Below are 12,039 nucleotides of genomic sequence, written 5' to 3'. Positions count from 1 at the left end.
TTGAGGTGGACTTTGAGGTAGCCGCCTGCTGCTGCTTCCCATTCTTCATGCTTCTAGCTTTAATTTGTATTCCTTCTGGTGACATGAGCAAACCAGAGCCTCTCTGGAATGCTGTCGAGATAAGTGATGATCTCAAAGATCCACTCCCCCCAGAAGCTTTACCTAAATCTTTCTGTGCTGGTTAAAACTCGTTTAGTGTCATCTTAATATCTTAAGATTTCTTAGGGTGCTCGAAGCACTCACAATGCTAACGGAGACCAAGCAGACAACACCAATCTCCCCCTTCCTCCACAATGTGATAAGTATCACAGCCACTGAAAAAGTTCTACTTTAACCGTCCGGGTATGTTACTCCCTTTATGGGCTCACCCTCTGAGTCACGTTGCAACGTTCTTTCAGCAGGGGCGCTCTGCCAGCATAAGACAAACTGCCTCCCAGCCCCTGGTTACTGCTGTTCAACATGACCCACGAAACGGCGCTGTGCTGCTCAGTTTAAGGCAGCTTCAGCGATCCACAGTCCGCCATCCTGACTGCTGTCGGCAGGTGAGGTGGGAGGAGTTGGCGGGGGGCCAGAAGTGATGACACACTACTCAGGCAGCGTAGCCTTCTGCATCTACGTGAAATACCCAGGCAATAGTCTTCCCAAGCAAACAGCTATTCATCCACACATTGTCTTATTGTTGCATGCACCCACTTGCCCATCTACAATACCTCGCACACAAACCCCCATAAAAGAAGCAGCACTTTCATTGATAAGCCAACTTTATTGCCTATGCTGCTAGTCTGTGAGAGTTGTGAGAATGTTTCTGGTCATGTGTGATTGTTAGTTTGTGATGGTTGTAAGAGTGCAGTCAATGCTAACTGCTAGTGTGTGAGAGAGCTGTTTGAACTGAAAGATTGCTACTAAAGGGTATAAGAGTCATCGGTAGTATCTGCCATCTAGTGTGTGAGGGTTGTGAAACTCTGGTCAGTGCCAAACTGGTAGTCTTTGAGAGCATTGCTGTTAGTACGAGATTCCTGCCCTGTGAGGGCTGTGAGAGAGCTGCTGGCAGTGTGGGACTGCTACTATGTGATGGATGCGAGTGTACTTTCATTAGCATGCAACTGGTAGCTTGTGAGGTGTTGTAAGAGTGCATCAGGTAGTGTGTGACTGATAGTCTGCAGAGGGTGCGGCAGTGGTGTTCGTCACATTGCATTACTACTGTGAGGCGTTTCAGAGCTGTCAAAAGTGTTTGCTTGTCTGGGAGCGGTGGGAGTATAGTTCTGGGAGCATGTGACTGCTAATCTGTCACAGATGTGAGCTGGTGTGTTTAGTGTGAGACTTCTACTGTGTTAGGTGTGTGAGTGCTGTTGGTAAAGCACAGGCGGGCAACTAGAACAAATTTCGGGGGGGGGGGCTGAAAAATATTTCAGGGGGTCTAAGTCTTCCAGCCATAGGCAGAGTGGCTGTAAAACGGGGTGAAAACACAACAAAAGCCTTATTAACGAGTAAATGGTCTTTTAAAGACCTGTGAAGTACTCGGGTCCGGCTGCAATTAGACGGACGCCAGCCCGCGAGGCTGTCTCAGCTGGCCTGACACACAAGACAGGGGGGCTGAAGCCCGGTGAGCCCAATGGGTGTTGCGCGCCTGGTAAAGCATGAGTGTTCACTCTGGGACACTGACCTCCAAAATGGTGAAAAAAGACCAGTCTTTGGTGAGAAGACAACGGACACATCTGTAATAAACCAAAGACAAAGGAGGAGACTCAGCTCTTTCCCATGCTAGCGATGCAAAGTAGATCATTGTGCACCAAAAGGAACTATTAAAATAATTGAGCAGTGGTTCTTTTAACCTCTCTTCTTGAAATATACTCCTTGCACTCTGTTTGATCAAACAATGCTGAGAAAGGCTCGTTGTTTACTTTTTAAGAAAGACTGGGAAACAGAGATTCTCTCTTCTGCAGACATGACAAGCTAGCATGCTTTTAGGATCCTGCTGACAGATGACAAGACCACACAGCACAATCACGTATGGTAAATATATCCACGTCAGCCTGATGGCACTCTGTGGGTGGGAGACACTGACCAGAAGTGTACAGTCACAACAAAATAAAAGATTCTATCAAATACTATCTGCAATAGGGAAAGAAATGAGCAAAGCTTAAAAGAAGCTTTAGCTCCGTAAAAAAACAAAAAAAGATCTGTGCTCACGGCCATTCGTGTTTAGTGATGCCACCAGATTGTGCAGTACAATGCCCATCATGGGAGCACTGATAAAAACAATGGACAGAGCTTCCAGAAAACTTTGGCCATATTTACAAGCCCGTATCGCCACCACAAAGTCACTTTTAGTGAAGTGATAGCAATAGGAACTTTGCCTTATTTACAAGGCAGCATTAAGCCACTTAACGTGGTTTAACGCTGCCTTGTAATTAAGGCCCCCTTTCATGCTACACTCAACGTGAAAGGGACGGGCAAAGTGTTGTGGTGGGCGTTCCACCGCAACACCCATTGATTTTTACGCTGCCCCCTATTTACAAGAGCAGCGTAAAAAGGAGGCAAAGCCAAAATTAAGACCATTGAAAACCTGGTCTTAAACAGCCGAAAGTAGGAGAAATGCTTTATTTCGCCTAATTGTTGCTGTTTCCATGTGTGCTGCCTTGGGCAGCGCACATAGAAACAGCAAAACGTCAATTACTGTTTATGTGCAGGAAGGTCCCCCCTTCCTGCACCTAAACAATCATTTAAAAAAAAATGCAGTTTTGCAACTTCTATGTGTGCTGCATTGAGCAGCACACATAGAAGTTACAAAACGTCATTGAAAGATTGTTTATGTACAGGAAGGGGGACCTTCCCGCGCATGAACATTCTCCCCCTCAACACAGGCACCCTTGCACTGACCTGCTCCCTGCTGACGAGAGGCAACTACCTCGAAACACGTGTCCAGGGATGGCTAATGCGACACATACTTTTCTACATACACCGTGGCATAGGCGTACTCGCCGTCGCCACTACATTGACCACAGTTCCTTGGGGCAACTTGCTGGTGTGACGAGCAGAGTGCGACCAACCTTTGATTCGCTATGGTGCATGGGTGCCTGCGTTGGCGCTAGGCAGATAAATTTAGCGCCAGCGCAGGGGGAAATGCAGGGCTGCACCATATGGTGCAGCCCTGCGTTTCTAAAGTGAAGAAGCGTGTCTTTAGCCTTCTTGGCTTAACGACACGCTTCATCACTTTCTTGTAAATATGACCCTTCATGTGGTCTAAAGTGAAAGAGGCGCTCAGACCTTGTAGCAATATGCATGATGGCTCTCAGTGGCAGGGGACGCCTAACATACAGCTCCGTTGCTTAGCCCAACAAATAATTACAAATAAGCCATCATGAATCCAAAGAAAGATACATGCGAACATTTTAAAACTAAGTAGTGTGAGGTTTTGCAAAAAATAAAGTCTCCAGCGCTGAATAGGGTCAAAGGATTTCATAGTACTGGGAAGCCTGATGATCAGGCGCATAACACGTGCCCCCGCAGCTCCGGGGAGGGGGGGGGGGGGGGGGGGGTCGGAGGCCCCCTCAACTTTCGTTACGCCACTGCTGATGTGTGCTTTTGGACACAAATAAATAATGAAAACAGTCACATTGGTTCCCAAGTCCCTGGCAGAAAAGGGGCTACGTTGTGAGTGTATGTACTCCTTGTGAAAGGGAGAAATGTTGTCACTCACAATGAAGGTAGCCAGTGGCGGAATTAGGAGAACTTGGTGACTCTATGCTGTAGTGGGCAGGACAAAAATGTGAATGACACAACAACAGACATGCATGAACGCTCCCCCTATGTAAGTATATCACTGTAGCACATTTCGTGTATAACATGACACTTGGGAGTCAGTTGTTGATATCTGCCTCTGATTTTTAATTTAGTCGTTTGCTCGGGTCACTACCGTAAATAAATCTAACATAAATTATCTCCTTGCCAACAGAGAAAGCTTAGTTCAAAGAGTTAATAGAAGACTTCTAGTATTTCCCTGTTGTGGAATTCTACCACTTCTTGTTATCCTTTTTTATTAAGCTATGTTTTCCCTCCCTTTTCTGATTTTTTTAATAGAACTTGAGTAGTTTATAGACTGGCAAAATACTTCTAGTTGTCCCACTTAGCTGATTTTTATCACTCTTTGTTATGTTTGTGATTTAGAAGGGTCTCCTCTCCCTTTCCCAACTTTCATTTCCTTCCATCAAATGCTGCTCTGAAGGGGCCTTTAGGTGACATCCAAGCACTTTACAAAACTCCTTAAAGAACACGTTAGCTTTGATAGCGCTCCTTCTGGTAGACACTATCTAGCTGCAGATTACTCACCTTTGACATTTTTGTCAGATTGGATATAGTACCTCTGCGTGCCAGAAAGTGGTGCAGTGTGGCTCCGCACTGACACCATTCCACTTCGGAAGTGACCTGCAGGCCTATATAGGCACCCACTTTTACTTTCGAGATTGTCCGCCCGCCTAGATGGAGAGGACCAAACACAAATTGAAAGACCAGTGTGCATATTCCTAGACTTGACCCTTATTAATGAAAAGAGTTCTATCACATAATGGGGAGGATGGGAGGGACTGTGAGGCTAGATATCGTCTCTACCAGAAACACGCAACAGGCGCATACAAGGACTTGGTTGGAGCACTCGGCAATTGGGGAATCTTCTTTGAGTACCTAGGACAGTACAGCCTCTAGGCACTGGAATCTAATAACCAAGTCGCTTATGACAGCATGAGATGCAACAGCAATATAAAAGGCCTAACCAAATTTATTTTGGTAAATGTTCCAAAACACGCTAACCTTGATGGTAACGATAGTTCACAACAAGAAATGAACGAGGCTTTTTAGAATTGACAGACTGGATGATGATTTCTTCTAAGCAGCAATTACACCATTTTTGTGCCCATGTAAAAAGTATTTCAAGGTGGGAAAAAAACTGTGAAAATGAATGTTTGGTAATTAGATTGGCTAATCAATTTATTATTCGACTAAATACTACACGTTCACTAACCAAATATGAGCAACTCTGTACATCATTTAATGAACTATGAACAGTGGAATGAAAAATAACTGGGCGGATGAGGCATGGTAATACAATTTAGGCAAGAACAGTGACTACAGGCATACATTAATAAATACTCACTGTTATTGTCTTGTTGAGGTAATCTAGACACATTCTGAGATATGAGGGAAAACTCTTGTTTCTATCCAGATCTGATTATTGGGAGGGCTACAGGGAAGGCAAAATATGCCTGTTAAAGTTGACATCTCACTGTGAAGGCTACGGAAGGATGAGGATAAAGGAACTAGAGTGCTACAGCAATGTATTCAGTGGTTCTGTGGTAGACCACGTGCCATTTTAGGGTGCTATAAAAAAGGAGTCCGAATAGAAAATCTTTATTTCGGCTTTTGTAAACCATAAAAGCAAACTATACATAAATAATTAAAACAGTAAAAGGTATAAAAACAATATGCATCCGGTTAAAACAGTGTTACAGATCATAAGGGTCATAGAATGCTTCTTACAATATTTTCCAATTCCGATTAAGATCTAAGGATTAGGAGTAAAGTGAAAAAATACTTTACATGCACATTCAAGCATTCAGATAGCTGCATTTCCCCACAATCTGTTTAGGGCCTATCCTTGGCTCTGCCTGTCAGATTAATTGTTCGCAGTCTCCGTGCCCACAGTAGATACCTGGAGACTGCAAACACTCTAAACTTATCACAACTTATAATTCAGCATTTTTCCCAAAAGTGGGTCATGTCCAAGATCTTGCATGCCGAATTAATCCACCTCCTTCGAGGTAGAACGTACATTGGGCAAAAGAAGATCAAGTGATCATCTGTCTCTGGGAACCTCGGGCAGAATGGGCAGTTTGGGGATACAGGCTCATTTTTGTCCCATTTGTTTGTGCAGGAGACCAAAGGCAGAATGCCAAGTCTGAACCTTATAGAGAGACTTTTTGCTTGTGGTGGGGAGATCCTGTCCAAATACGACTCAAAACTGTAATAACATTTGAACAATAAAACAATTTCAATGATGGTCCCCTCTTTTTATTTATTCCAGGTTCGCTGGATCAGGAGGTCTCAAAAAGCTTGCTTTAGGTCAGTGAGAGTGCCTTTTTTGCAGGTAGCGGGAGAGTTCCACACTTCCCCCATCTTAATGGTTTCAATCAAATGTTTGATTTTGCGCAACCATGGGATGCGTAAATTTTTATCAACATCAATTAATTCCGACCAGGCCTTCTCTGTATGAGGCCAGTTCCAGCGTTGTCCACAGGCGCACCCAGTATGTCAAGGCTTTTAGAAGTATAACTTGATCAATTCGAGCTAAGGAAAGATCAAGGCGGAGAGGAATAAGAGGGGTACTATGAGGTAAGTTGTACAAAGGACTCATAAATTTGTTTTCAGTCTGTGTGAGAGGGGCTACTTCTACGTGTCCCCAAAGCTCTGCCCCATATAGAGCCCCCGCCATGGCAGCTGCCCAATAAACTTCTAGGACTGGAGTTACAGCGCCACTAGAAGCAGCCTTGAGTTTCCTGCGACTGCCAGTCGTCCTTTGGTGAAGAATCTCCCTATTTTTCCCTATCTGGGGGCATGGCAGGTTATCGACCAGTCAGACTCTAAGGTAGGCGAAGCATTTCTCTTGTTCAAGGAGCTCCTCATCCAAAATCACCCTGGCTCTAAAGAACCTATGAGGGTTCAGTGACATAAATTTGAACTTAGAAGCGTTCACCTCTAGGCCCCTAAATGAGCAGAACCTCGAAAAAAAAGTCCAAGAAAGGGACTGGAGACTTTAAAAGATTCATTTTATTGTTGAAATGAGGGAGGGTACAGACGATGTAAAAAAATACTGATTTCCGAATATCAGTGCACTGAGAAACACATAAATAAGGTGAACGACAATAGTTTGGATATTAATAAATGTATGCGGCTGTCAGTCAGTCAAACTTTTTTCGACTATTGCCATAAAAAGAAAATCACACCCAGACAGAGTCACAATCCAATATACAGGTTATAAACAGTTCATAATCCAAGCGGCAATAATATGATATACACGTGAATAAAAATACAATCCATATTTGTTACAATATCCTAAAGGCATTACAAAACATTAAAAAGCTCAGACACAAAACCTAAGAAGGAGGGACAAAATTAGCTTTCTCTATTTCCTAGTTGCCATCTGATGTAACTGATTACTGCATAACAAGTGGATTGCTATTCTAAACGCTGTAGATATTGTAGGCCTAACTCGTAGGATGTAAGCGTTTTGCTCGAAGGATTGGGTGTACAAATCGGCTTCTAGGAGTTTTGTAAAGATTACAAAAAGCATAAAATGGGCAGTAGACAGTGGTGAAGTATAATCACAGAGGCAGCAAGGTAATGAGGGAAACCAAGAAACCCTCTGTGGAAATGCTATCAGAAAGTGCACAGTGCTTAACCTAAAACGGCTGAGATAAAAGCTATGCACATGTCATTCTCCACATGTTTTATAGTCACAAGGAACAAAATTAGAATTCCATGAAAATATGAATACAACTTTGATCCTTGTAACTATCATCATCTCTCTCTCGTGTCAGGAAGCCACACGCACTTCATAATATTGCAAATCATAATTGTTGTAATTAATTTTAATGACTTAATTATATGCAACAACAATTAATTTCTGCTTATTTCCGTAGTCTCAGAAAAACGGTTCCTCTGACACTCTAACACATATGGTTTTAATTACTATTATCCCAGATTTTCAAGTGTCGGTCGAGGATCAAATCTAACTTATGCTGGACTGACCCAGGGCAGGTTGGCACACAAGCTATGGTTTTGTTGTGGTGGAGACAGATAAGGACTCTCAAACGTGGGTCTTTTCGGTTATTTTTTAAAATGTTCTCTGTGTTCCTGTGCTGTGATTGCTATCCGCACAATCCTGTGCTCATCTGACGTCATGTCACAGGCCTGCAATGCCAGTCCCAGATACTGAAGTGACTTTTGGACTTAGATATGAATGCTTAAAGTAGATACGTCGGTTAGTCAGCATGTTTTTGTTTTCGGAGTACTGCAAACGATTCCAGAGCGGCTCTTAAATAGTTTGTTTTCACACATTCTTATTTTGAAATAAAGCGCATTACTCGGTCACACTTGAGAAGGCTCAATGGCACAACCTAATAATTATAGCAAAAATAACAAAGGATGGACGCAATGCTGAACAATATAGAAATTAACCCCCAGTCACAAAGATTTGGGTTTAATCCTTGTTATTTTGATGGACCCAGCCATATGCAAATCAGCCTTGACCCTGCTCTGCATGAGAACGGTCTAGCCTGAACTGCCAAGACAGGTACCCCCTGGACCGGAAACAAGCATTCTAGGATCGGTTTCAGGGTATCACCCCATAACCGCCAGGCTAGCTTATAGATAGCTATTATAGGTGTAACCCACATAATGGAACCTATGAGAAACAAATGTGAGACAGATAGGTGAAAAGGGAAAAAAAGAAAGTAAAACAGAACCTTCCTTTAGTTTTAGTACAATCCAGAGTCGTAAGCGCCTATAATATGGGATGTTATGGCAGAGGTATTTATGCCCTTGAAGGAAATTACAGATAAAGTGGCCAAATTATAAGCAAACCAGACAAGGCAGTGACAGAATTATATATACTGCCCCTAATCTCTGGAAGCTAATGGCAATGGCAAGTGCTATCAATACAAAGAAATTTGCCATACATTTATTCAAGCACTTTCCATTTAAAAAACCTACATTCCTGTTGTTACATGCTTTGGTTTGTGTTTTACATCATTACAGTTCATTCTCAATTATTAATTCACATCACAAATTCAGCACTTAGGATATGAATGGATAATTAGTTTCCTTCATCGGAGGAAATCGCCTGTGAAGCAGATCACTTTTGGAGACACTAACACAACGGACCCCCATAAGCCATGGATAATCGGTTGTGCAATAAAATGTCTGTCTCAAAGGCGTAATACAGGCTCCTGCCGCGCCGGGGTACCCAACCCTTCTGAGGTCCACATTAAGCACAAAACCTAGGAATATTTGTGCAATATTGTGAACTCGGTGCCCCTTATCAAATTCTGCTGGCACCATCGAACAAGTTACTTACCTTCCGAAACACCTTATCTGGTAGAGACATGATCTAGCCACAGGTTCCGTACCTATCAGATATTATTATTGCTTTACGCCAGGGGCCTGCATGGATGGACATGCACCACGTTTTTGTTTTCAGCCTAGGCCTCGGAGGCACTAGGGTTTGCTTAAGCAGCTCCTTCTGTTCCTGTCCTAACAACTGAAAGCCACTGGAGGTGGGAAGGAAGCCTAAACTCACGGAACATGCCTCTGAATCTGATGCAGCAGCACCAATGGGCTACAGGAACCTGCACATGGGGCGGGGACTAACACACCAGTGAAGGTTCCAGATCACATCTCCATCTGCATCAACAAATTCCTACTCTTTGTACAATTATTGTTCAAACCCTATATGCTCCTAATGAAATTCCTTACACTTTACGGTTGGCAGGATTAATCGTTATTCTATTCACAGCAGATATGAAATGTCCTTAATACTTAGAAATAATGTGAGGGATTTGATTTGCCTGGTGTTTTCCTGGGCTAAAATAAAATAACACAGGGGAACATTACTCAAGGAATAAAAACTTTAGCTCTAACACCAATACACGATGGCTCTGTCCCCTAGTGTGCTGTGGTTACACACAATCAGAGAGCAAAGTACAAACATCTGCAGCCTAGTCTACCCTTCAATTTCTTTTTTAAGGAGTTTTATATAGCGCGAACTTGACCCGAAGTTATCGGTATCAGAGCGCTTTACATAGCACCAGGTGTGTTACATGTGGACACATTCATTTTTGTTAGGCACGGGGAGATTAAGTGAATTGCCCAGAATCACAGGATGTTACGCGTCATTGCAGAGACTCGAACACGGTTCCCCAGATTTGAGGTGAACCGCCCTAGCCGTTAGGCCAACTCCTCTACCCATTGGCATCAAGACCTCAATTATAATGGAGCGAAAACATGTCTTCAAACATACCCAGTGCATTCCTATTATAATTGGATATTAGGACTAGGGGAGGGCGGAATTTGCGGAATTAACCTTCGCAAATTATCGCGAGAATGTTTAAAATTATCGCAAACAAGCAGAAATATCGCGAAGATGCGGAAGTTTTTTTCCGGCATGTTCGCGAGATTTTCTGCATGGTTGCGGGTCGCCAACTTACCCATGTGGTTGCTTGCGGGCGCGGCCATCTTGTTTTGAGTTGTTCTCGCGGTGCATGATCGCGAGAAGAAAGACGTGATCGCGCGACGCATGACGTCACTGCGGGCGCGAACTGTCGCGAGACAGCGCAAATGGCTAAAAACAATACAACATCTCATGGAGAACGCGACCGGATCAAGAAAACTTGTCGGCGAACGCAGGGATTCAGGTAAGGCGATCGCGCGCGCGCAAGAATGTATCATTTTACAGCGCGAGCAAGAAACAAATTATCGCCAAGCTGCGGAAACCGGAATTTTTGACATTTTCGCGCTCTCCGCGGAACGCAAAAATGTCAAATTATCGCAATTTCCGCGAACGGAACGAAATTTTTGCCCAGGCCTAATTAGGACAGGATTTCATGCTTATCACATTTACATTATTTGATGAATGCATATGAATGACTATACCTTGCTCGTCCTTATGGAAGCGATTGTATAAGAGCTGGAGTGAAAAGTCTCTCGACACAGAGCTAATTCCTTCATCACGGAAGATGCTCAAAGCCTCCAAGGGCAGGTCCATAATTAAATTGTCAGTTAGTAATATAACGCATTCTCCCATTTCTGCGGGGGGACTCGGAGTTCCTGGTTAGAAAAGAAAAGCATGGACAGACATATTCTCTACGTTAGACGAGCTTTGAAGTGAGCCCTCACATAATACATTATTTTACTTTAGGTGATGTTACAATGTGATGATAATACCTTACTAATTTGCCACATTAGCTTGCTTCAAAACATGCTTTCAAATAAAGTCACAATTGTTATCGATGTGTTACACCTTTTAACTTACAAAAAGGAAAAAAAATACTTTGTGTCGGGAGCTTTTCTCAGAAAGGCATCAGTAAAGAAGCATGTCATGCAGAAATCAGGTTGAGTTAGGAAAGGATCGAAAAGGACTGTGATGTCAAGTGAGTGCATGTGTACTCAGAGAGGCAGAGTACAGCAAAGCCTAAAAGCTAACAGACCACGCCATACACCAGCATCACATAGCCGCACTTTGATAGTCACACTCAGGGCCGGACTGGCTATAGCGGGCACCGGGCAATCCCCCGGTGTGCGCCGCAAGGGTGGGGGCCGAGTTTGGGCCCCTGGGGGCCGTTTTTGTTACAGGGCCGTTTTTGCAGCATAGCTGCAAAATAGGCCCTGTAACAAACTCGGCTGAAAATCGGCCCTGGCAAAGAGCTCGGTGGCATCCCCAACCCCCCACGAGAGGGAGAGGGGGGCGGCCGAGCACTTTGCCAGGGCCGGTTTTGGTTCCCAGTCCGGCCCTGGTCACACTAGGAAAATCTAAGAAGCATTAAAGACTTGTTTCACAATCCGACACCCGCAAACAGAAACACAGATTTCCTTTGCTGTTTATCTGGACTCGCCCACTCTCCCGCTTCCTTGTTGCTGCTGTGTCCGTTCTTGGCTCCACCCCATTCCACCTGCACCGTCGGCGCCGCTGTGAAACGAGGGACCGGCCGGGCTTGGCTCCGCCGGTCCTGGACACTACAACTCCCAGGATCCCCTGGGCCAGGGCGACAGCTGACCACGCGCCAGGAGGCGCATAAAGGGCAGCCTGGTGCTGAGCCTCCTGTTTCCTTTGCTGTTTATCTGGACTCGCCCACTCTCCCGCTTCCTTGTTGCAGCTGTGGCCGGGCTTGGCTCCGCCCCCTACCTCCTGCACCGTCGGCGCCGCTGTGAGACGAGGGACCGGCCAGGCTTGGCTCCGCCGGTCCTGGATACTACAACTCCCAGGATCCCCTG

The 12,039-nt window shown here is 44.4% G+C and overlaps 1 protein-coding gene across 1 annotated transcript in view; it reads right to left on the bottom strand.

The window, feature by feature from the left end:
- Positions 1-12,039, bottom strand: part of CFAP46 (cilia and flagella associated protein 46) — a 1,240,276-nt gene that overhangs the window by 248,715 nt on the left and 979,522 nt on the right. The window contains exon 52 of the mRNA XM_085606190.1: positions 10,702-10,875. Coding sequence (XP_085462316.1) covers positions 10,702-10,875 — 174 coding nt within the window. The remainder of the gene's footprint in view (positions 1-10,701; positions 10,876-12,039) is intronic.

This window comes from Triturus cristatus, chromosome 1_2 (genome assembly GCF_964204655.1).
Source record: "Triturus cristatus chromosome 1_2, aTriCri1.1, whole genome shotgun sequence".
NCBI lineage: Eukaryota > Metazoa > Chordata > Amphibia > Caudata > Salamandridae > Triturus > Triturus cristatus.
Note: the sequence above shows the minus strand (reverse complement) of the source record. Positions and strands in the feature narration are given on the sequence as shown.